Source organism: Styela clava, chromosome 4 (assembly GCF_964204865.1).
Source record: "Styela clava chromosome 4, kaStyClav1.hap1.2, whole genome shotgun sequence".
In the NCBI taxonomy this organism is placed as follows: domain Eukaryota; kingdom Metazoa; phylum Chordata; class Ascidiacea; order Stolidobranchia; family Styelidae; genus Styela; species Styela clava.
In genome coordinates, this window is record NC_135253.1 from 2153502 (window position 1) to 2180948 (window position 27447).

General features: G+C 34.5%; 1 protein-coding gene across 1 annotated transcript; it reads right to left on the minus strand.

Annotated features, from left to right (window-relative positions):
- Window positions 1-282: 282 nt before the first annotated feature.
- LOC144421944 (uncharacterized) lies at window positions 283-25749 on the minus strand. Its single transcript, XM_078111555.1, has 14 exons — window positions 25715-25749; window positions 23616-23674; window positions 23161-23403; window positions 22647-22695; window positions 17338-17396; window positions 16885-17019; window positions 16369-16417; window positions 12019-12050; window positions 11161-11206; window positions 3574-3634; window positions 3141-3181; window positions 2239-2498; window positions 1636-1717; window positions 283-568 (listed from the first exon to the last, which is right to left on the minus strand). Exons 1-13 carry the CDS (start codon window positions 25747-25749, stop codon window positions 1656-1658), a joined length of 1131 nt encoding a protein of 376 aa, XP_077967681.1. The 3' UTR covers window positions 283-568; window positions 1636-1655.
- Window positions 25750-27447: the final 1698 nt, after the last annotated feature.

Below are 27447 nucleotides of genomic sequence, written 5' to 3' on the forward strand. Positions count from 1 at the left end.
ACGACATAGAAAGATAAAATGAATGTTCAACAAAATTATGTTCATTTTCGCGGCACACCCTTTGAGAATCGCTGCTATAGACATTAATTGTAAATATCCAAATATAGGGCTCGGAGTTGGATCATCATGTTCGAGCTATATGTAAGTCATCCTATCTATTAGAATAACTGGCGCATTGAGACATGTTTTAAATATTTTTTAGATCAATAAATAGCTGGAAGCGCTATCAATACTTTGAGTACCTGAATTTGACAGCCAGGGTACAAAAACTAAAATTGGGTTAGGTATTTTTGTGAAATTCAACCTTTACCAAGCATACCTTGTCGACAGATCACAGCATTGATTGATAAAAACAGCAGGATTTAAGAAAACTTACCACTCTACAGAAAAATATTATTCTTTGAATTTTACCACAGAGATACTTTTGAGGTTTAATTGTCATAATTGAAAGACGGTGTCGTCTTTTTCATATCATGCAAGTGCTTTATTTATCTTCAATACATACAAAAAATAACACTATGTTTGTTTCAGTCAATGAATTCAGCAGGTTTGAGATGGAGTCTGATTTCTGCAAGAAAATATTATATTTATTAATGAAAAGATGGAAAATGGTTGAATAGTTGGCTTTTACGTTCAAAATATTCTATATTTGATTGCAGAATATCTAAAATGTCCAAAAGGAAAATTGCATAATTAGTACCACTATGAAAGCAAAAATATGTCAAATAGTCAAAAACATTCCATTTTGTCCCCAAATTAATGAATCTGCATTATTAAATATAAATAATTTTAGATGTATTCATACATGAGCAAACTTGAAAACCTTCATAATATTTCAGACTAGTATATTCGCATATTTCAGAACTTTTTTCCCCTTTCCAACTGTATAAAAACTACTTTATTTATTACAGCTTTAATGGATCCTTAACTAGTCGCTCTCCCCATTATTTTTTAACATTTTAATCCTTCTAGAAATAATCCTAATTGAATATTTTAGACATTAAACAGTCTTTAAAAAAATTTCTGTAGTGAGGTATTTGATTAGGACACTATTAATATTAAAAAGCTAAATATTTGATCAAAAAAGATAGCAGCGTTGAAAAAGACACTTTACTGATGTTAGCTCATATTCAAGCTCTCGCTTCACACAATGAAAACAAAAAGGAATGAAGGTGTGCTCTTGGATTTTTCACCAACAAAATCAGAAATCGTCCAAATGACCCCACTCTCGAGTTTTTGCGTCAGTTTTGTAGGAAATGAAAATGATTGCTTACGATATTTGTGTACGTCGTTTCAATTTTATTAATCGCAGGAAATTCCAGGATTATATGGTGAAGATCTTGGAAAATCAGGATTTCAAATCTGGTGCCGAAATAGCAACTCTATTCTTTATGATTTTATTTTTATTATGTACATTTTTGAATGAATATGAGTTGTAAAGATAATGAATGAATTGAAATATTCACAATTGTTTTCTTATGAAAAAATATGTTTCGGCTCCCAAACAAATAAGAGTTCAACACCAATTCTGAACGAGTTATGTTTGACTAACAAGGAATCACTGTGTATTAAAAATACCTCAATTAACAAAACTCATTACTGAAATCAGAAAAAAAAATCATTATAAATGGATACCTTATAAACGCTGAAACACATCACAATCTTCCAAGGCATAAAATCTCCAATTCATCCGTGATGTGTTTCCCGTTGTGTACCGCTGTGAAAAAATTATAATTGAATAAGTTTGTCATAACTTTAGTAATGCAAAATTTCATAAACTATTCCTGATAAACAAATATCAAAGTAAATGAACATACAAAGAAATATCATATTGATTGTATCCAATTTCAACCATATTTGAGGAATTGATTTATTTTTGACATCACATGAGGGACAGCTGGGTCAAAAGGATTTTAATGGTACAATGGCAGGTAAAGTGTTAGTGTTAATTGTGTAGGTAATACAGAACCAGAAAGTTTGCGGTCTTTCAGAAAACAGCAGTCCCTTACAAATTCTTAAATATCAGTGGATGCCTGCTCTGTGACCTTATTTAAAGCGAAAGGTGTGAATAGGTGTTGAGTGAAAAATGCTGCACAAACTTTATTTGTAATTACCAAGGGCTGAACTTTAGATTAGAGTTACACACATTTCCATAATATATACGAGTTCAACTAGCGAAGTATTTTTTCTTCACTTCTTAGAAGTGGTAAATTTTATGTCCTTATTGAAAATACTTACGTTTAAAATTTGTTTGCTGAATGAATTGTTTCAGAGTCGGTAGTTTCTTATTTTGCTGTTGGGTTCCAAATTTATGTTTCTTATTATGTTGTTGCTTCCCACTGTTTTTTGGTTGTTTCTGAACTTTGGTGTTTTTTTTCGATGGAATGTTTTGATTTAGGAGGTCCGCCCATATAGCTTTGTCCGACAAGTTTTGGTGTTTTAGACGTCTTATCCGAGTCATTATTCTCGTAGGTTGTTTTCTGGGTTTTGGAGGATGGCTGCAAAGAAAATTATACCAATTACAAAAATGCAAATGCATATAAAATGGTGAACAAGAGCCGTTACTACAAAGAAGCATTAGGTTATAATGAGTATAAAATTTTACCCACAAATGTGAGGTATAAATTTTGCTTTTTTGAATTCTGGAACGTTGATCTTAAATTTCAGTGAAATGATGAAATAAAATAAAGTCATGCTAATCAACTGATGTATGCATTCGAATCTAGTAGTGTTATTTGAGAATTAACTGGTTAGCCTGGTGGTTATTTTCTGGGATAAGTAACTTGCAACCAGTTTTGTTAGCACTTACAAAAAAATAGTTGGGAGTGAAGTTTCATTTTACTTGAAGCCGTAATGACCTTGCAAGCTCACTAACAAAAATTTGTCCTGAGCTACTTGCCAACTTTATGAGGATTCCAGAAAGCAATTTTCAATAGTTTCCCCAGCTTAAAAAAATTTTCTTACTTTCTTTTACTATTACTTGATAATTTTGTCATATCAACCAAAATAAACTATCTATTTGGATCTCTGTTTTTTCCAATATTTCTCCAAGTGCCTATGACCGTGTTTATCACTTTTGATATGATATTATACAAATACAATATGGAATATTCTGAATTTTATTCAATGAAAAACTTCACCTTGAGTCATGATTGGAAGTTGAAACTTTTTCAGTTTGAATCTGAAAATCAAGTACAAAGAATATTTAACTACATGCCAACAGCCAGGGATGAAGCACAGCTACAGAATTTAACACTATGTGAATCTTCTTGAATAAAATTCCAATACTAACCTAATTTTTTTCTTATTTAAACACTCTTTATATTATAAATAAACTAAGCCTAAAAACACACAAACCTTACGTTGGCGTAGGCTCGAAATTTTTATATAAAAATAACTATTTAGTTCATTCAACTTTTAAAAACTGAAAAAAAATTCTTTGTATCTACTTTCATATCAGTTGCTGCTTGTAATATAGAGGCATATTCTGGTCAATGGGCATAAATAGCTGAGGTTTAAAAATTTAGAATATCGAATAAACTAGATAAGTGAAAAATAAAGAAAGTATTTTACCTTTGCTATGTTATCTGATTTTTTTTGACGATAATTCTGTTTTTTATTGAAAAATGAGAGTCTGAAAAGAAAAAAAGTGGTTAAAGCATATATCAAGGTTGCAATTCAGAAAAACTCAAATTTCAAATTCTAATTCTAAGCTTGGCAGTTGGCACATCACCATATGGTAATGAATTAAGTAGACCAGGGCTTCCCAAACTAGGGGCTTAGGACCTGGAAGCAGGGCTGGGGAGCCGGAGCTGGAGTCGAAGCCTGGAGCCGTTACATTCTGATGGAGCCAGAGTCGGAGTTGGAGCCAAGCTTTTCATAACAGATGGAACTGGAGCCGGAGCTGGAGCTACCAAAAATTTAGTGGCTCCAGGCAGGGTTGTCCAAAACGAATCGAATATTCGAATGTATTCGAATATCAAAGTATTCGAATACTCTTTTCGGCTGATTTTCGAATAATTCCGAATAGTAGCCACTTTTCGCCGTAAACGTGGTGTTTCCTTTTAACGAGAATCTTCAGACGACTTTTTACGCTGTCTCACGTATTGTAATGACGATGAAATAGAATCGGCACTTTGATTGTTTATATTCCGTGCGACCGTACCGACACGTTTGCGTGGGCGGACATTGCCGACATTCGTGTACGTGGCTTTTAATTTACAAATTCATTTCCATTACGTCGAAAAATTGAGAAAGTATGTTTATTTTATTTCTATGTGGCCTGCTTATTATTCGCATGAGTCTTCTCAAGCATGATTTGTGTAACCTTATATTTGGGTCTTAGGGTCTGCCAATCATGATATTTAATCGCAGGCTGGTTATCGTTACTTTAAAGAGAAACACGGCCACCGAGATAAAGTGATTTGTGACCCTTTCGTTTTGCCGATTCAGCAGAACACGACAGGGATAGGAAAACACAGCCGTGAAATAACTCGTGGACGTACAGTGTAGTACTTATCACATTCCAAAATTATTTCGACATTCGGGTTAATAGGTTGTCTAAAATGATTGCTGCTTTACAACTTAAATTTACCGCTCATTTGTTAGAAATAGTTAATTCTGTGAGTATGATTCTACCAAACTAACATGATCTGGTTCTAAACATATAAAAATAAAAAGCGCATATCAGCATTACTGAACAACAGGGACACAATTTTTCAACCCGTCTCATGTGAGGCCTATATGGAAAAAACCCTTTTTTGAGTGCTAAAAATAGGCATCGTCCTATTTGCCATGTGGACTTATTAGCGGGGAAATTCGGTATTTATAGCCGTCATTCTTACGATATCCAATAAATTGTCACAAGTTGGAAAAACAAGTCGATTTATTAGAAAATAATTTCTGGCAAATAATTCTGATAACGATAGTTGAAAGTATCGATCCTTTACCAGGATGATTTTTTGTTGCGCAAAATAATCCAATCCATGACTGGTACCAGCATTTAAAATGTCATGCCGTATTAATTTAATTCTGTTCAACGTAACTCAACGTACTCGACAATCTGTGGACATAAAATGTGTGGTAAACTGACCGATATTATAAAATATTGATTCCTATTTTTATATTGATAAAATAATGAAAGTATTAATACCAAATTCAACGGGTATTTGTGGACATGAAATACGTGGTAAACTGCCCAATTATAATTAATTTCGGATTCGTATTTACAAAATAATAAAACTATTATAATTCTAAAATGCAACGGCGATCTGTGGCCTTAAAATGTGTGGTAAACTGCCGATTTACCAACATTTGAGTTATGATAATATAATTAAATAACACAGTAAGGCATTTTAAGTAGTGGATCCGTCATGGATTCGGATATTTTGCGCAGCACAAAATCATCCTAGTAAAAAGTCCATACTTTTAAATACAAACCAATGGCAATCATTATCCAAATTAGTTCCCAAGAGCGGGATAAAGTATAAATTCTTTTTCCGACTTGTGACAATTTTTCGAGAGTACGAAAATAAGAATCATAAACTGATTATATTCGGCACAATATCACGGCAATCTGTGGATATAAATTGTGTGGCAAACTGGCGATTAATATTAATTTTTGATTCCTATTTTCGTATTTACAAAATACAACGGCGATGTGTGGTAAACTACCCGATTATAAATAGTTTTTGATTCCTATTTTCATATTTATGAAATAATAAAAGTATTATTACTAAAACATACAACGGCGATCTGCGGACTTAAAATGTGTGGTAAAGTTCCCGAATATAATTAATTTTTGATTCGTATTTTTGTACTCACGAAAAAATTGTCACAAGTCGGAAAAATACCTCATACTCTATCTCGCTCTTTGACAAATAATTTGGATAATGGTTGGTATTTAAAAGTATGGGCGTTTTACTAGGATGGTTTTGTGTTGCGGAAATATTCAAATTCATCATCGATACCACTATTGTCGTATTAATTTAATTTTGTTATCATGACTCATGGTATATAAAATATATACTACAATAATCTGCAAATATGAAATGCCTGGTAATTTGGCTGCGTTGTAACTTTAGATAGCAGTTAATCCATTGCTTATTGTATGGAAATTCCTACATACATTTAGATAAGCTTCAATTAGTGGATTTTATTTTCGAAGTATTCGAAATTTCATATTCGAAAAACATAATTTTGAATGTATTCGAAATAGTGAACTATTCGATATTGACCATCCCTGGCTCCAGGCTCCAGCTCCTAAATATCTCATTTTTTGTTTTTCAAATTTATAATTTTTTTCTGATAGCGTTACAAATGATAAAATCTTTTCTTTTCAGCTTATAATTCATTTTAAAAATTTTAGTTTTCAGTTATTCTGTATGTTTGAAAGTTTAGTATCAAAATTTGAAGCGGTTCACTTTTATCAAAATTTTGATTCTCATTTCCACTAAGCTGCAATTTTTCATGATTGCGGTCAAGCTCAAAAACCCTAATGGCCAGGGATTTTCGAAGAAGTGATTTTGGAATTTCCATGTAACATATGATTTTTTCGTGGCGTTGAATATCCAATCCATTTCAAATGTCTTCAATTCTGTTCAACGTATCTCGAGATTTAGTCGTTTTACGACAAAAGGAAGGTTTGACTACTCCAAAATGCTCCGCAGCAGTCCCCTGGCATAAAAATGTATGGCAAAGTGTCCCATAGTATCTTGTTTTGATCCATAACATAGCATGTTCTGGAGAAAAGTCTCATCAATTTCCGTTGTTATTTTTTGAATATATAAGAACTTAAGAAGTATATCGCGAGTAAGATTTATTGCGTTTAGATTTATTTTAGTGACTGTATAATTTTCAAAGTCAACCGGTAAATAATATGTCGTAGGCAAAAAAAATAATGAGATTAACAAGGCATTTTTTTAGCTGTTGGGAGTCTCCTAGAACAAAGTTTATGTTTTCCTTTTCATTTTAGTATCTTATAATAACTCTCCAATGTGGAAATTCGGCTTGCGAATTGACTTCTCTATTTATCTTTAACATCTCATCGCTGATAATTATGAAAACGCCTCGATTCTAGAACCAACTTTTGGCCTGATTTGGGAGAGGGGGACGGCATCTAATTGGGTGACGATGGTAATTTCCATTATTTTGGGTCTGCTTATTCAATTTGGACCATAAAATACTGCCTCCCCGTCAGGCCAGTTTAAATTATCATGAGTTGAAGGGCTATTGCCGTTACTATCACATGTGCGTTGCATTTCGTGAAAAGCGTCAATTGTTTTAGTCGCCATAAACATTAGGCCATAACATCTTTATTTCAGTGTTTATTTTTCCCTTAATCACAATTTCTCAAGACATATGTTTTGTGTCGCGCACCATATTTGTGAGAAAACGAGTTATTACATAATCATCGGTGATGAAATTCTAAGATAAATAAAGAAGTCAATACGCAAACCAAATTTTCCTGATTAAAAAGCGACATTATAAAATACTGAAAATAAAACAGAAAATACCATAAGTTTTGCTTTAAAATGGCCCACGACAGATTTTATTTGGCCGACATGATTGCCAGTTATGTTGAACACAATTAAATTAAAATAAAAAGACAGTTATTATGGGTTAAATATTATGTGGTAGAAAAAGTCATTATGAGCTATTTTACCGAATGCGCAAACGCTGCGACCATTCCAGAAGCCGATTTTCCTTCCCGTCTTATTGTGGGGTGGGTTATATGTAAAACCCTTATATGCTGGGTAGACCGATTCGCCCGAAAATACAGCATATAATAACTCTCAGTGGATTCCAAAAGTTACATGCAGGAACAAAAAGGAATTATCATGACACCGACTTGAAGGGTGTTTACAGCTTAAATAACATGCCACACTTAGAAAACAATTAGCAAAATGCGTTATTGGGCTGCACTACTGATAATGGCTCTGGAGCCGGAGTTGGAGATAAAGATTGAATATACTGCGACTCCGGAGCTGGAGCCGGAGCAATCATGATTTCGAACCAGCTCCCCAGCCCTGCCTGGAAGGGGCCGCAAAACGAATTTAAGGGGCCGCAAAACGAATTTTAGGGGCCGCAAAGAGAATACGAATTTTACACAAGGTACCATATTTATTGTACTTTTTCGACTCTTGATTCGATATAAAATTATTAAAAATAGTGTAAAACAAAACATTCACGATTTCGAGTGAATACATCATCATACCGGTTTCCCCGAAAATATTCCCCGAAAAAAGTCTTTTCAATATTCTTTCAAAAATAACACTAGGGCTCATTCTGGGGGGATGTAAAGTATATTGGGTACTCCTGAAGTATGCGCACCAAGATGTCGCACAACCTGAAATCCTAACCTGATACACAACCTGAGTTCAGGTTGTGTGCCTTGATCTTGGTGCGCATACTTCAGGAGGTCCTAATAATGATATTTTGTAATACACATGAATACCGATTTCCATTTACTTATGAATAGCACGTTTTGATTTAAAATTACTGATACATATAGGCTAGTAACCATTTAAAAATGGAAAAAATTTTTTGCTATAGACTAGGACTCGATGGTTATCGAACTTCATTGTATTGTGATGCCCTACAAAAATATGATCAAGTTCCGACTCCCCGTGAAAAATATGTATTGATACCTTTCAACAAAGGACCTTTATTACAATGAGTTTCATTTAATTTTAAACGAACAAACAAAACCTAACGACAGTCAGTGAAATCACATTTCAATGGGCCATGGTAGAAATTTTACGACACCCTAGCAAAATTGAAATGACGAACTGCCAAGGGACTAGGTCATAAAATGCGCTTTCGACTAAGACTTTTTAAAAGGGAGCACTTCTATTAAAATCGGTTCCATCACATTTGAACCCATGACAATTTCACCTGCATGCTACTGCACCTATGGAAATATTTTTTGTTTTACGGATATTTGAATCCATATTAACCCTAACCCATGGGTTTTAGCACCCACACATAGATTGAACCTGCGGATATATACATGGGTTCAAATGTACGGTCACCATTAAAATCATTTTTAAAATCCAGGCTTGGTCTCATTTGCGGGGAAACAAGGTAGAATCATCGCGCTTGCAGATCAATGCATATTCTGATCTAAAGACCCGATTTACGCCTGCTTCCATAACAATGCCGGCTTTAATCGTTAAGCTAGCGGTTCCCGAAGGCCATTTGCTAAGTGCGCCTCGAAACATATCACTTATTTTATTTATTGTAAATGTTTTATAGTTTCTCATTGTTGCAAATGATGAGAATGATCAAATTCATTTGACCGTTCTATGTTGTTTACTTTCTGTTACGTAACAGAAGAGGTAAACCCTACATGCTGCAATTTTGTAGGCTGCATTTATTCATTTGCTGAACCGAGTTTATCGAACATAAGTGATTTTTTAGCATTTTAAAGAAAAACCAGGCAGAGGTAAAAAAGAAAAATTAACCTTTTGCCTTTTTTCCTTAGGCCTATATGTTTATAAACCTCAAAAGGCATAAAGTACATATTAACGATGACAAAATTGTGTTTTATTTAGGAGCAGCATATTTTTCGTGTAGGTGTGTTTTTCCTGATAATTTGGAGCCGCACTGCCTTATGCTAGTTTAATCAATAAGAGTGAACAATTCCAGATAAGGACCATGCCCTCGGTGGCCAGACATCGTAATTCACCATTTAGGCCTGCTTTATTTAAACAAACACGAGCCACGGCTGGACTGGCTATGCAGCAAAAAGCATTTGCATCCATTACACTGAATAATTGAGTAACATTAATCTGAATAAATATATGCTTGTTTTTGTTATTTGAGTAGACTTACTAAAAGTTGAGAACTAGCTGTGTCAATAAAATATAGAAATGCATATTTCGAACTGTTTAGCATTAGTAATGTGAACAAGGGCCGCGAAAAATTTCAATATATTAAAAGGGGCCGCGAGCTCAAAAGCTTGGGAAGCCTCGAGGTAGACAATCTCACACAGAAAATATATTATTGTGCAACCCTAATTTTGTCTCTATCGTACAATGAATACTCCTTCGATATTGTGATAACCTATGTGCAGTTATAACTAAATTACTGCTGATATCGTGCATATTGATGTTTTCAGAGTTATAAAACGAGATGACGTCTCCATTAACTTGTCAAAAAAGGTCCTTAAAATTGGGGTTTCGAGTGTTGAGAGTTTAAAATTGCACATACTCCCAATAATTTATTTACTCAATTCTGATGACATCAGTTTTAATAAGGAATGCAAAGCCTGTGGCTGCAGGTGCTATTTTAATCTCATTTTCATTAGTAATCTTAACTCTGGAGGTTTTTGTGTAATTTTCTGCAAAATGATTAACAACAACCATTAATATTGATGAAACTGTTGCCCAATAAATTTTAAAGTGCATTTAGTGATGTCTCGAAATCGGAGCTAGGGATGAGGGATTTGATGATGGTATTGTTACTGTACAACAGCCATAAAAATGCAAGAGTGCAATTATTTGTAATAGTAATAGACGTATAATACACAGTATTGCCATCATGGGTAATTACAAATTCCATTAAAACAGGTATTGCCATCATAAGGATCCCCCAACATGTATCCCAGCTTCAAGTTACACGTACCGTGTTCCTATGATTACCGACTCAATAGCTCCAAATCTATACTATTTAAAATACTAGCATTTTCTGCTGAAACTAAATTGCCCTTTTCCCCTTTTGTACTCTCTCGAAAACGTCATTATCGATAATCCTTCAGTTATGACCATACATGAAATGGATAATTACATGTCACGGGGCATTAGGAGAGTCACATTCTCACTCGAGAAATATGCCGTGCAAAGGTGTTAGTGGGGCTTTTTTCGGTTTGATGTACCACATTTATTTAGATTCGCATATTGGCCAAAAATCAATTCGATTGCGAATATTCGGTTCGTTTGAACAGCCCTAACCGAATGGATGAATTCAATCTTCTGATGCATAGTTCAAATAAATCAATTCCCCAATTTTTAATTTAACAATAACATTTTTTGACTAAAAGCATTTCTATGTTATGTTCACTTCTACGGGATGAAAATGTAAATCCTATCATATGACTTAACAGTCAAAAATATCCTTACTAATGTATAATCAACACTTTGATAGAATCTAAGAACATACCCAAGTATATTGTCTTTGTCAGGTTTTTCATTTGGAGGTGGAATAACTGAAATAAATAAAAGAATGTTATTATGTGCAAATTTAGGTTGTTGGTAAATGAAAGTTAATTTGTGAAGTTATCAGATTTTAATTCAAACATTCAATCTTTAGCCAAATACAATATAAAATCTAAAATTGCTCTATTTCTAGCATACTAAGAAGTAGAGAAAGTAGTAAGACACTAATCTATCATTAAATCTAATGCAGCAGCAATTGCAAAACCAAATCTTTCCTTCAATTGAAAATCTGAGTCGACTTTGATTAGTCAGTGGTTCTCAACCCATGACCCCAGTTGGAGTTTATTTTCCCCTTGTTGAACGTGAATTGTTTGAACATAATGGATTTGGAATTTACCAACCAAAATACCACTATAACGATGGTGAGCGAACCGCTGCTCACATGCGGCTCGCCGGAGTTTCTGTGTGGATTTTCTCGCCGGCAATAAATACTGGTACATATTATCCATATTTAACTAAGAGAAACTGTAGCGTAACAGTTTTTTTAATTCATTAAGCGGTCAAAGAATATATACTTTGCAATATTGTTATTATACGTTTGCGTAAAGTTCTTCAGTTCGTGGTATTCTAATATAACTAATTTCAAAAATGATGAGGCTCCCACATATTTTTGACTTGCTGCATGCGGCTCTTATACTAAAAAATTTCGCCCACCCCTGCACTACAACGATAAACAGGGGGGCAATGAGTGCTAAAGACTTTTGAAATGAAGCCACGAGTCCTAAAGCTTGGGAACCACTGCACTAAATAATCGTTTTGATTATCTTAGTAATAGTAAACAAAGTAGAAAAAATGTACTTACTTTTGTCTGAAGGTTTCGGTGAGTGAGATTTCCTACATAAAAAAAAGAGGATATTTATTTTACTTGTCATTTGGAATAAAAATAGTATGTAGAGTATGAGAACAAACAAAATAAATATTAAAGCAAATTTGCCTTATCAAACAAGAAACCAATGCTCAAATATATGGACATCGTTAGCAGTAAAGCAGTGTTCACTATTAGCGCACCTTTTTTGCGAAAATTGCGAAGCACTTTCACACTTCTCTTCAGGGACTGCGAAATCACTTTTTTCGATTTTGAAGGGCCAAAACTCAAAGTTAACAAACATTTTCGTGTGAGTATGAAGTTGACAAAAAAGTTGCGTACTAGTACTTTTGTAACCCAATTTTTCATTACAAAAGGAAATTTGCTGTAATTCTAACCTATGTGGTGCAGACATGGGAGATGAAGCTTTTGCATTAACAGCAAAATTCTTGTTTATGATATGATTAATATACAAGCGCACGGATTCCACTTCTCCCGCAAAAACGCTCTGCGGCGTCTTTAAAACCAAACGTTGGAATACTAGGCACTGAGTTTCTTTGAACAAGAGTGAACAGATTTGCAAAATCACCAAATTCACAGTAATCAGTATTTTATTTTATCCACCATACATGAAATATTGTACACTAATGAAAACAGAATGTGTAAAAGGAGGATAAACTGATAAGTCGAGGTGAAAAGGAATCTGGGCGAGTATAATAATTTTCAGTTTTTTCGGGGTCGGCTTATTATTCAATTCAGACCATAAAATACCTTAGGCGATAGCATCCCCATAACGTCCCGATCAAGTCAGTTTAAAAAATCGGCGTTTTCGCGCTGTGAATCTGGAATTTCAACGCTGTGATTATCATATTTGAAGTTGCCGCATTTGTGTGTGCATCATGAGTGAAGGTCATACTCATAGATGATTGATACATTAGACATTGCAAACATTTTGTGTTCTACAATATGTTTCCAATTTGCAAATATATGAATCAAAACAACATATAATCGTACATGTTTATGTCCACGGATTGCCTTGGTGTTTTGGAGCAGTGATACTTTATATATAGTCGCAATCACAGATTAAATAAATTAATGAAGCAATACATTTCGCTTTGTGGAGATTTTGAGGTGATAAAGACGTATGTTTGATACTTTATCTGTATATTTATTGTCCTTAATTAAATTGTACTTTTTCGGACTTTATGACAGATCTTGGGATTTTCATAACGGCGATAACGAATTCGCAAGGGCTCAAAAATATGTATCAAAACTAAGTATAATCTGGCGGTTTATCTCACATTGTTATGTCCGCAGATTGCCTTGTTATTTTAGATCAGCAATGCCTTTATTTGGTGGACGCAATTGGGAGTTATCTTGAGCACAATCAGATTAAAATTAAAAGGCAGTTGGAATTCCCGCAGCTGTCATGAATTGAAGATTACCCTACCAAAAAACGATATTACGGGCTATTTTAATGAATGCGCAAACGCAGCAACTGCTCAGAAGCTGTTGCATGGTAATTTGAAATTCGGATTTTGATGCAATCTTATTGCCCGTCTTATTGTGAGGTTATATGCAAAAACCCATTTTTCAGGCCTAAAAACGGACCTCGGCTTATTTGCCAGGTAGACTTATTCGACAAGAAATATGGTATTTCATTTTTGTACTCGCACGGAATTGTCAAAACTGAAGAAGTCGCCAATAACGCGTGCAATTGCCTTCTTCTAAAATTACGGATTGTTTTCATCAGCGTGTTATTTGGGCCGTAAAAGCCTATTCATTGGTAATCATAAATTTAGACCAAGATAAAAACGAGAATATCGGTCAGAGACCGAAACTTATTGATCGAAAGTTAGGGGATTCCCCAAAACAGAAACTGCAGTTTCGATTCGAAAAATTGAGAACTCCAAAGCTGGATACAAAATGGTGTATATGAAGAATCTCCATATAATAATCAGAAGTGTATTTCTGTAAGATGGGTTTGCACAATGAAACAAAATGCTGATAAAATGTTCCCAAAGGCTAGACTTGTTGCTCATGGTTTTGAAGAGAGTAATTTGGAAAATATTGAAAAAGAATCACCAACCCAACAAGTTGTAAAGATTCAATGCGAACCGTCATAGCTATTGTGCAACAAAAATGATGGCAATTAAAATGTATTTACGTCAAAACCTCATTTCTACAAGAGTTGGAGCTTAAGCGAAATGTTTATCTTATGCCACCCAAAGAAGCAAATTGTAAAGAGGAAATTGTGTGAAAATTGAAAAAAGTGTATATGGACTGACTGATGCTTCACTGAAATGGTATGACAGAGTTTGAAATTTTATGTTAGAAATTGGATGCAAGACTACTCTTGCAGATCCTGCAGTTGTTTATGCTGCAGATCCTGCAGTTTTTTATTGGCATAATGACATTAATTTGGAAGGAATTTTCACTGTACATGTTGATGACTTCATGTGGTCTGGCAGTCAAACATTTGAAAGGAAGATTATCACGAAATTACGAGAAACATTCAAAGTGGGAAATGAAGAAACATAGTGTTTCAACTTTTCAAGTATGTGGGTCTTCTAATCAGCGAACATAAAGATAGAGTCTCATTAAATCAAAATGAATACATTTCATCCTTGAATCCTATTCATTTGTCTCGCTTTGCAAGACTAACTCATCTTGAAAGCAAAGTCCATCAGTCTAAAATAGGTCAACTGTTGTGGATTAGTACTCAAGCACGACCTGATATCTTACTTGATACTTGTGTATTGGCCACAAATTTAAAGTCTACAACTGTGGAAGATCTCCTCAGAGTTAACAAAGTGATTAGGAAACTAAAATCAAATTCAGTAGATTTAAACTTCTGTAAAGGATTGATGTAAAGGATCTTCTTCTCCGGATTAAAAGAGTTGTTAAAATTTCTTTGGCTGCAGAAACACTTGCTATGTCAGCTGGCGTAGATAAGGCAAGCTTTGTTAGCTCATTGTATAAAACTGTATAAAGAAATCATGCATGGAGTTATAGATCTTGAAAAACTGGCCATCAAAATTGCAACTGATAATCGCTCTCTTCACATGTTATAAAGTTTACCAAGCAAGTGCAAGATTGACGACTGAGAATAAAGTAGCAATGTTGAAAGAGATGCTGTCCAACAAGAGATTACCAGAATCCGATGCTGTAACAGCTTGCAGATAACTTGACTAAAAAAGGGTCATCATCGTCAAGTTTGCTGAACATTATACAATGCAATAAAATTAATTACTTTTAATATTAAATAATGGGGAGTTTGTGAATGTTTTGATCTGATTACTTTACCAGACACTTGTAATCAGAGTGCCATTACTTGTTGTTACTTGATAATTATTACTTGTTTACATGTTTGTGTGAGGGTACAGCTTTGGTGATGATGCAATATAGTTTGTATCAGGCCTGATGAAGGACCTGTATATGTGTATATATATGCCATTGGGGCAAATAAACTTTTCAAAGAGATTACTAATTCGCTTCACAAATATCGCATCCCCGGGTCAGTAATGATAATATCGTTCGCTTAAAATTAGGATCGTAATTTACAAACTGTGATACAAGTCCTACACAAAAGATGAGAATCAGATGAATATGCAGATAACTGCACACACGTATACAAAAAATTCCACGGCTGTCAACAAGGATTTGTTGGCACATTATTATTAACATCGACACAAATCGCGATTGACTGCTTGAGACGTCGCGATCAATGTGTTGTCCACCCCTGATATAAACCATTATGACGCTGCTGACATCTGCGAGTTATAGTTCTCTCTAAAATTAATTTTCGCGATTTTAATGTTTTATTTCTAAATGCAGGTAACTGCTGACTACGATTTAATTGAAATATTTGCCACAAACACCGTCAGGCAAAAAGTGGCGGGCTCTGTGCAATTTCGCTGTGAACGACCATTCACTTTAGTTTATTAAACGGATTCATCGCCGTGAATTGCAATTTTGGTGCAATGTTTTAATTTTACCGACGTGTCACAAATTGGGTCATTTTCAGATCAGAGTTCAATCACTTATTTCATTCAAATCAACTATTCTGAATGATGGTTTACACTGAATTTCTTTCATTATGACAATAGAATTACGGCTTCCTCCACCCTCAAGTCTATGCTTCTGAAAAAACTAATAACTACCTTATCCCATACCCGACATGGAATAGTAACCGGACGGGAGGCAGTGGGTTGTCATGAGGTTATTAAGCTACCTTAACAACTTTCCTCTCCTCCAAGATAAAATGCCAATCCTATCATACGACTTAACGGTCAAAAATAACCTTACTAATGTATAATCAATACTTTGTAGAACCTAAGAACATACCCAAGTATATTGTCTTCGCCAGGTTTGTTTTTATTCGAAGGTGGAATAACTGAAATAAAAAAAAGAATGCTAATATATGCAAATTCAGGTTGTTAATAAAGAGTTAATTCGTGAAGTTAGCGGATTTTATTTTAAACATAAGGCAATTTAATTTTTAGCCAAGTAGAATATAAAATCTAAAACTGGTTACAATATTTCTAGCATACTAAGAAGTGGAGAAAGTAGTAAGACACTAATATATCATCAAATCCAATGCAGCGGCAATTTCAAAACCCAGGGTATAGGAAATTGTGTAGGCAAGCACTGAAGAGAAATTTTTTTTTTTTTTTAAATAGTACCACCTTATCAGTGGATGCTTGTCTGGGGCCCTGTTCAGAGCAAAAAGAGTAAACACAGAATGAAAAAAATAATACACGATTTTGTAAGCATAGAGGGCTGATTTTACACGTGCTTGCACAATACTTGGTGAGTTGTTCCACTAGCAAAGTATTTTGCCTTGCTATCGAAAATACTTACTTTTTGAATTAACCTGAGTTTTTTTGAAAAAGCTGGAGGATGGTGTAAGAGGAGTGAATCGATCTCTTTTCTTCACACAATACGAGTCGGAAGATCTTCTGGAATCTTCCGACTCGCTGTGGATGATGTCAACATCTGAATGAAATGCATAAATATTAGCATCAATTAATTGATATACATTCAAATTTTTGGTACAGAATTGGGTGCAGGTGTCAAAGTCAAAAGTTTGAATCTTCCAAGAGTCTGGAGTTGCAATTCAAAACTCATATTTTTGGTGAAAGAATCTCAAATAGCTTTATGTTGAGCATTCTCAATAGTCAAATAAAAAGGCTAGTATATTCCAGAGTTTGTGTTTTTATAGACTGGAGTCAAAATTGCCTTCAACTTGCAGTCATTTTCAAATCTTGATTAAGAGGTGAAAGTAGAGTCAATTTTCTCGTCTGACTAACTAACCTCTTAATCGATTTAATTCCTCCAGCTTTCGTATTAATATTGATCTTGGTGACGGATACCTGTGGAGCAAAAGATAACAAGCAGAATGAAATACAAATCATTGTAAAATGGTAAACAAGGGTGATTACTGCAAAGTAGTTTTAATTACCATCAGATAATAATAAGGACCATATAATTTTAACCACCCAAGCGTTAAATATTTCTGCTTTCTCGAAACCTGCAATTTGTGTTCCTAAATTTTTAATCTGAATACTTTTTCAATCTTAAATTTTCTTTTAAACTCAAATAATCGAATTGAATAAATTCCTGTGCCAACATAAGCAGAATATTAAATGTTCCTTCCTCTCGGTACCCATGAGTCACGTATTGTAAACATTTTTACAAACCATATTAGTTACGAATTTTTATGTAATAATGAAACATCTATCTTTTTTGGTGAATTATTGGAAAAATATGCGAACTTGAACCATATTTGGGTTTTCGCTTGACGACATCGGTTTGGTAAATTATTTAAAAATCATTTGACCCTGAAAGTTAAATATTCACATGTTCACTATTAGCACACTTTTTTGCGAAAAGGGGGAAGCACTTTCGCAACTTTTTTTTAGGGACTGCGAAATAGCACTTTTTTTCGATTTTAAAGGACAAAAATTCAAAGTTGACAATTAGTTTTGTGTGAGTGCAAATAAGTTGCGTACTAGTACTTTTGTAACCCAATTTTGCATTACATAATGATATTTGCTGGAATTCTAATCTATGTGGTACATACATTTGAGATTAAGCTTTTGCAATAACGACAAAATTCTTGTTTATAATATGATTATTATACAAGCACACCGATTTCGCTTCTCCCACAAAAAAAGTTGGCGGCGTCTTTGAAACCAGATGTCCGAATACAACGCAATGCGTTTCTTCAAACGAGAGTGGTCATGTGACTGTCAATGACATCGATGAATTGTGACCAAAGTACTCGATTTTCTAGCTCAAGTTCGACGGGATTTGGTCCTTCCGTAGTGAATTTATTTATTGGAGCAATTCAAAAAGTTCTGATACCCGATATGACATTGTTTTTTGTAACGAATGTAAACCTAGGCCATTATTTTTTGAATTAAGAAGAAACTTTTAGCAGCATCTCACAGATTTGTGAAATCACCAAATAGCACGTGCACGTGCCATTTTGCGATATTTAATATTATCTATTCATTCTTGATGAATCAAACCTAGACCAAAGTCAAAAATTAAATGCAACTATTTCTCACTGATATGCCAGGTTATGATATTATTGCCAAGAATATTTGTGAGTATATCACTGGACAGAAATATTTTGCACCCCTGCTGTTTGCAGAACAACAATTCGCTAAAGTTGATTGATCGAATACACGGGAAGTATTTCAACAAGTTAGGTGCCCTAGTTTCTGCTCAAATTCTTTTCAAACAGAGTAGATACTCAAAAAAGCGCTTCTTCGGTTAATATTACGAATTAAAAAGGTGCCTTCCTGTTAACCGAGTTTTGTTTAAACCAGTGGTTCTTAAACTGGAGGGTTTTAACTGTCTAATTTTGTCACAATCGCGGATTATTTTTTGTCATCGTGACCGTTCCAGTGGCCGACAACTTAATTATTGTTGCACTATATTTTAAAGCACTTTTATCACAGTAATTCTCACGCAGTGGCGGACATTGAATTTTTTTTATATTTTAAGCCGAACTATGAGTTCACATCGGCGAGAATATTAAAGACACTATTAAGTAGTGAATTCATAAACATTTTATTTTTATCTTATCATCTGGTTCGATAACAGTTTGTAAATTACGGTCCGAGTTTTTAGCGAACAATAATATCATTACTGACCCTGTGATGAAAATATTTATAAAGCTAACAATAGCTGACTTTTTATGATTTTAATTTCTATCGTTTGTGTGGTATTTTCGTATTAAATCATAAATAATAAATAAAACACTTTGCAAAATCGCCATTGCATGAATACTCAGTGTTGCTTTGAATCGAATATACTGATTAAATAAATCAGCAATGATAGCAATTCTACATGGTCAAAATAATATTCCCGTCTGAACTCTCTGGAAATTTCCATAGAATACATTATTTACCTGTCTTACATTATCTGGTTTGACGTTTCTAAACGTAAAAACGGCTTTGAAGCTCTTGAACTGATATGCTAGGCGCAGAAAAAAAAATCATCACAACTGAAAGATTTCTCATATTTATCGTTTATGTCTGTTAGCGACAGTCGTAGGTGAATTCTTCCTCGTAACTCTTACTTCGAAATTAATGTTAATAAATTTGATCTGGCTTTTTAATGCGCCGTGATTTGAATTAATGAAAATAATTGTGTAGGGAGTTTGAAGAGAAGGTCTTAAATTAGCTGATAACAGTCCTTTTATGACTATTATTGAATTATAAAGTAGGTCAACCTATGGCTCAAAAAAGCGGGATGCCGAATTTCATAGGGAATTTGTGTGATCTTTCAAAAAATAAAATAGGATGAATAAACATGACATCAATCCATATCGGTGATCGGGGGATGTTATTTAGCACATGCTTTGTACAAATGACCACCTCTCTGACTATGGCCGGTTAAACTAATATCGATTGCTGTGTGTATTAATCGCTGTCTGTTGGATGGAAGGAGTAACAAAAATTTGCGAGGCATTGCTGTTCAGGGAAAGGAGTACTGTTCGCAACTGACACGGTTGGTTGATTGCACAAAGTTTTGTTCACGACATGTGAGCTTAGCAGGTGTCCTTTGTTACCGATGAATTCGCTTGTTTTAAACAAAGGTTCAAACCAGTGGTTCTTAAACTTTTTGAGCCGCGCCCCCCTTTGAAAATATTTACAAACTTCGCGCCTCCCCTATTTTTGCTTTGAAAAAATGCTTTTGTGATGGGCAGGTTGCTATTTAACAAGATGGCGCTATAAGAGTGTTGGTCTCATATCGTCGTTGCTCAGATTGTTTAGGCATAAAACGCTTCGGAGTACAACTTTGCCATTCACTGTCGTATGTATAAAGCCAAATAATGGTTGGTCATCATACATTCTCGTTTTTCCCCTCAGTTTGTAATACCTGGTAAAGTAAAACTAATTTTTAAGTAAAACTAAACACGCAATGAACCCATCACCCATGCTTTAATATATTTTCTGCTTAAACATTTACATAAGAACGTAAAATTTCAATCAATGGTTTACTTCATCACTATTGAGCGATGCCAAAATTATTTACTGTGTGTTAAAAATAGGCAACAATTACAGACTTCTTGGCTTGCCTAACGTTTCAAACAAAATGAAGAAGTACAAATGAGTTTATGTCAATTTAAAAGTAGTTCATTTTTAATAGTTATTATGAATGTGGACGTTTCCTCGGCCCGTGACCACTGAAAAATAAAGTCGCTAAGACGTTTGCGATTGCATTTTGTTTAAATCTCGATTGTTTTCGTAAGCGTGGCCCGCTATGCGGTAAAAATCTTGATTTTGGTGATTTTTCTCCCTAAATCAGAAATTTCCCTCGACATATTCTTGTGTCGCGAAGACGATTATAATTACTTTTTTTATTTTCGAATAGAACCATGACATCTCTGAGGAAAACGAGTTAGTTTTTATTATATAATCATCAGCGACGAGATGCTAAAGATAGAATAAAGTAGTGAATCTGCAACCAAATATTTCTTTATTGTAAAAGCGAGATTATAAAATACTAAAAATAAAACAGAAAACACCATTGTTTTGTTTTGGGGTGGACCGCGACAGATTAAAAACACTTTCTTAGACATTGCAAATCTCATGAATTCCTTGTGCCTGCGGCACACCAGTAGTGTTCTAAAACTACCGACTTGAAATAAATTTTAATCCGTGGGATTTTATCGTAGACTAAGGAATTAATCGAGCATTGCGATAAAGCGGAGTAAGAGTTGCAGGGACAGCTCATAATGGTGAAATTGGCAAGAATACAAATCAAAACAAAATGTAATCGGGCACTTTGCCACACATTTTTATGGTTGCGGATTACCGTGGTATTTTGGAGTAGTGGTGCTTTTATTTTATAGACGAAATCGCAGATTTAATTTATCACAATCAAATGAATAAAGCAACCATTTTAAATGAATATTTTATTCAACACGAAAACCATTACATATCCGTTGACAATGTGGGCTCTTATAAGGACTGGCGTAATGTCGAGGACAGACTCAGGATTCGTACCGCGGGGATTTCGAGTCGATGAATATGTATTTTAATTATACTAAATTAAGTATATTTTCTGGGATATTATACCAGATTTTTCTAATGAAGTCAACGAATTCGCATCAGTGCAATATATATCAAAATGAAATATAATCGGGCAGTTGATCACACTTTGATATGTCCGCGGATTGGCGTGGTATTTTAGATCGGTAATGAGTTTATTTTGACATGAGTCGCCGCAACCGCAAGTTACCTTGAACACAAACGAATTAAAATAGAGAGACATTTTGAATTTTTTTAGTTATTACGAGACGGAAAAAATTATTATACCACGAAAAAGCCGGTATTTTTAATGAACGCAGAGACCGTTTCAGGAGCCGTTACATGTAAATTTCCGATTCCATCTTGTGACCTCTTGCGGCCCCCCCTGTGAGCATCTCGCGCCCCCCTAGGGGGCGCGCCCCCCAGTTTAAGAACCACTGGTTTAAACAAAACTCGGTTAACAGGAAGGCACCTTTATAATTCGTAATATTAACCGAAGAAGCGCTTTTTTGAGTATCTACTCTGTTTGAAAAGAATTTGAGCAGAAACTAGGGCACTCAACTTGCTGAAATCGGCAAAAGCACTTTCGCACTTTTTTAGAGTTAGAGTTAACACTGATGTGGGTATTTTACGAACTTTAAATAAAAATTTCACCTGTAGTTTTGATACCTGTAGTTGTGGCGGTGTGGCTCATGTTGCTAAGCGTTAGGAATATGCTTGCCACCGCTCCTCTGATAACTCTGCATGGATTCGGAGGTTCGGATCCCATGAAGGGATAGTTATGTGTGAGAGGATTGCTAGACCTTTGCCGCCATAGGGTGGTACACGTAACCGGTGTTCGGTTACGACTTCCTCCACCATCAAGTCCATGCTTCTGAAAAAACAAATAACTTATACCATACCCGACATGGAATGGTAACCGGACGGGAGACCGTGGGTTCCGATAAGGTTATTAAGATTCCTTATCGGCTTTCCTCTCCTCCGAGATAAAATGTCAATCCTATCATATGACCTAACGGTCAAAAATATCCTTACTAATGTATAATCAATACTTTGTAGAACCTAAGAACATACCCAAGTATATTGTCTTCGCCAGGTTTGTTTTTATTTGAAGGTGGAATAACTGGAATAAAAAAAAGAATGCTAATATATGCAAATTCAGGTTGTTACTAAAAGAGTTAATTCGTAAAGTTAGCAGATTTTATTTTAAACATAAGGCAATTTAATTTTTAGCCAAGTAGAATATAAAATCTAAAACTGGTTACAATATTTCTAGCATACTAAGAAGTGGAGAAAGTAGTAAGACACTAATATATCATCAAATCCAATGCAGCGGCAATTTCAAAACCCAGGGTATAGGAAATTGTGTAGGCAAGCAGTGAAGAGAAATTTTTTTTTTTTTAAATAGTACCACCTTATCAGTGGATGCTTGTCTGGGGCCCTGTTCAGAGCAAAAAGAGTAAACACAGAATGAAAAAAATAATACACGATTTTGTAAGCATAGAGGGCTGATTTTACACGTGCTTGCACAATACTTGTGAGTTGTTCCACTAGCAAAGTATTTTGCCTTGCTATCGAAAATACTTACTTTTTGAATTAACCTGAGTTTTTTTGAAAAAGCTGGAGGATGGTGTAAGAGGAGTGAATCGATCTCTTTTCTTCACACAATACGAGTCGGAAGATCTTCTGGAATCTTCCGACTCGCTGTGGAGGATGTCAACATCTGAATGAAATGCATAAATATTAGCATCAAATAATTGATATACATTCAAATTGTTGGTACTGAATTGGGTGCAGGTGTCAAAGTCAAAAGTTTGAATCTTCCAAGAGTCTGGAGTTGCAATTCAAAACTCATATTTTTGATGAAAGAATCTCAAATAGCTTTACGTTGAACGAGCATTCTCAATAGTCAAATAAAAAGGCTTGTATATGCCAGAGTTTGTGTTTTTATAGACTGGAGTCAAAATATAGACTGCAGTCATTTTCAAATTTTGATTAATAGGAGGTAAAAGTAGAGTCAATTTTCTCGTCCGACTAACTAACCTCTTAATCGTTTTAATTCCTCCAGCTTTCGTGTTAATATTGTTCTTGGTGACGGATACCTGTGGAGCAAAAGATAACAAGCAGAATGAAATACAAATCATTGTAAAATGGTAAACAAGGGTGATTACTGCAAAGTAGTTTTAATTACCATTAGATAATAATAAGGACCATATAATTTTCACCACCCAAGCGTTAAATATTTCTGCTTTCTTGAAACCTGCAATGTGTGTTCCTAAATTTTTAATCTGAATACTTTTTCAATCATAAATTTTCCTTTAAACTCGAATAATCGAATTGAATAAATTTCTGTGCCAACATAAGCAAAATATTAAATGTTCCTTCCTCCTGGTACCCATGAGTCACGTATTGTAAACATTTTTACAAACCATATTTTAGTTACGAATTTTTATGTAATAATGAAACATCTATCTTTTTTGGTGAATCAATAAAATATGCGAAATTGAACCATATTTGGGTTTTCGCTTGACATCGGTTTTGGTAAATTATTTAAAAATGATTTGACCCTGAAAGTTAAATATTCACATGTGGATCAGTGTTCACTATTAGCACACTTTTTTGCGAAAAGTGGGAAGCACTTTCGCAACTTTTTTTATTGCGAAATAGCGCTTTTTTTGCGATTGCGAAATAGCACTTTTTTCCGATTTTAAAGGGCAAAAATTCAAAGTTGACAATTATTTTCATGTGAGTGCAAATAAGTTGCGTACTAGTACTTTTGTAACCCAATTTTGCATTACATAATGATATTTGCTGGAATTCTAATCTATGTGGTACATACATTTGAGATAAAGCTTTTGCATTAACGGAAAAATTCTTGTTTATAATATGATTATTATACAAGCACACCGATTCCGCTTCTCCCACAAAAACAGTTGGCGCCCTCTTTGAAACCAGATGTCCGAATACAACGCAGTGCGTTTCTTCAAGCGAGAGTGGTCATGTGACTGTCAATGACATCGATGAATTGCGACCAAAGTACTCGATTTTCTAGTGCAAATTTGACGGGATTTGGTCCTTCCGTAGTGAATTTATTTATTGGAGCCATTCAGAAAGTTCTGATACCCGATACGGCATTGTTTTTCGTAACGAATGTAAACTTAGGCCAATATTTTTTGAATTAAGAAGAAACTTTTAGCAGCATCTCACAGATTTGCGAAATCACCAAATAGCACGTGCCATTTTGTGATATTTAATATTATCTATTCATTCTCGATAAATCGAACTTAGACCAGAGTCAAAAATTAAATGCAACTATTTCTCACTGATATGCCAGGTTATGATATTATTGCCAAGAATATTTGTGAGTATATCACTGGACAGAAATATTTTGCACCCCTGCTGTTTGCAGAACAACAATTCGCTAAAGTTGATTGATCGAATACACGGGAAGCATTTATTTATCATCTCACTGGCCAACATGTGGCAGAATTGTACGATCATGTTGTCCTCTCTAAATAATAACTTTTTTATTGAATGTTTATATTTTACATCTGTGTATTAATTATATGTTCTTGTTGGGTTTTCATTACATTCATTCAACGTCGGTTTACAGACATCTAATGTATAACTCTCGCAACCAAATATTTTTTGTTTTGTATGCAACCACCTGGATGGTGCACCAAAAAACGAATTTGATTTTATTGAAATTGGAACACACAAATACAGAATTTTACATTTCATACACAACTAACAGATGCCACATGCAGGCGCTCAGCCAAGATTTTTCCAACGGGGGTCTTATGGTAAAATTAAATACCGGTAAGTGCTTTAATCGTACAATTTACAGCGACTTAAGACGTCTGTTAAATAAATTCCAGCAGAGTTTCGTGTAGCTCGCCTCCCTCTGTAGTCGTTTGGTGAATATTTGGTATGTGTATTTCAAGAATATACCCGCTTAATCTTTCTATTGCCATTCTATGAGTATTTACCTACACATGATTAGAGACGGGCAAAATCGGATTTTTTCTAATGGAGAAATCATTTTAAGAGAAAAGTAAAACTCGCGAGTATCAATGGTGTTACAATTGTTTATATGCAAAAAAACATTGATTGAATGTGCATGAAATGTGTGAAACTATTACTTGTGGTAATTCAATGTTAATCTCTTCATTGCCATTCTATGAGTATTTACCTACATGTGATTAGAGACGGACAAAATCAGATTTTTTCTAATGGAATAATTTGAATATTTTTTTTTTAATAGAAACTTACTAAAGACTGAAAACTCTGTAACAAGGCGCAGTTTTAACTGTCTAATTTTGTCACAATCGCGGATTATTTTTTGTCATCGTGACCGTTTCAGTGGCCGACATCTTAATTATTGTTGCACTATATTTTAAAGCACTTTTATCACAATAATTCTCACGCAGCGGTAGACATTGAATTTTTTTTAAATTTCAAGCCGAACTATGAGTTCACATCGGCGAGAATATTAAAGACACTATTAAGTAGTGAATTCATAAACATTTTATTTTTATTTCAATCTCATCATCTGGTTCGATAACAGTTTGTAAATTACGGTCCGAGTTTTTAGCGAACAATAATATCATTACTGACCCTGTGATGAAAATATTTATAAAGCTAACAATAGCTGACTTTTTATGATTTTAATTTCTAGCGTTTGTGTGGTATTTTCGTATTAAATCATGAATAATAAATAAAACACTTTGCAAAATCGCCATTTCATGAATACTCAGTGTTGCTTTGAATCAAATATACTGATTAAATAAATCGGCAATGATAGCAATTCTACATGGTCAAAATAATATTCCCGCCTGAACTCTCTGGAAATTTCCATAGAATACATTATTCACCTGTCTTACTTTATCTGGTTTGACGTTTCTAAACGTAAAAACGGCTTTGAAGCGCTTGAATTGAACTGATATGCTAGGCGCAGAAAAAAAATCACCACAACTGAAAGATTTCTCATATTTATCGTTTCCGTCTGTTAGCGACAGTCGTAGGTGAATTCTTCCTCGTAACTCTTACTTCGAAATTAATGTTAATAAATTTGATCTTGCTTTTTAATGCGTCGTGATTTGAACTAATGAAAATGATTGTGTAGGGAGTTTGAAGAGAAGGTCTTAAATTAGCTTATAACAGTCCTTTTATGACTATTATTGAATTATAAAGTAGGTCAACCTATGGCTCAAAATAGCGGGATGCCGACTTTCATAGCGAATTCGTGTGATCTTTCAAAAAATGAAATAGGATGAATAAACATGACATCAATCCACATCGGTGACCGGTGATGTTATTTAGCACATGCTTTGTACAAATGACCACCTCTCTGACTATGGCCGGTTAAACTAATATCGATTGCTGTGTGTATTAATCGCTGTCTGTTGGATGGAAGGAGTAACGGAAATTTGCGAGGCATTGCTATTCAGGGAAAGGAGTACCGTTCGCAACTGACACGGTTGGTTGATTGCACAAAGTTTTGTTCACGACATGTGAGCTTAGCAGGTGTCCTTTGTTACCGATGAATTCGCTTGTTTTAAACAAGGGTTTAAACCAGTGGTTCTCAAACTTTTTGAGCCGCGCCCCCCTTTGAAAATATTTACAAACTTCGCGCCCCCCCTATTTTTGCTTTGAAAAAATGCTTTTGTGATGGGCAGGTTGCTATTTAATAAGATGGCGCTATAAGAGTGTTAGTCTCATATCGTCATTGCTCAGATTGTTTAGGCATAAAACGCTTCGGAGTACAACTTTGCCATTCACTGTCGTATGTATAAAGCCAAATAATGGTTGGTCATCATACATTCTCGTTTTTCCCCTCAGTTTGTAATACCTGGTAAAGTAAAACTAATTTTTA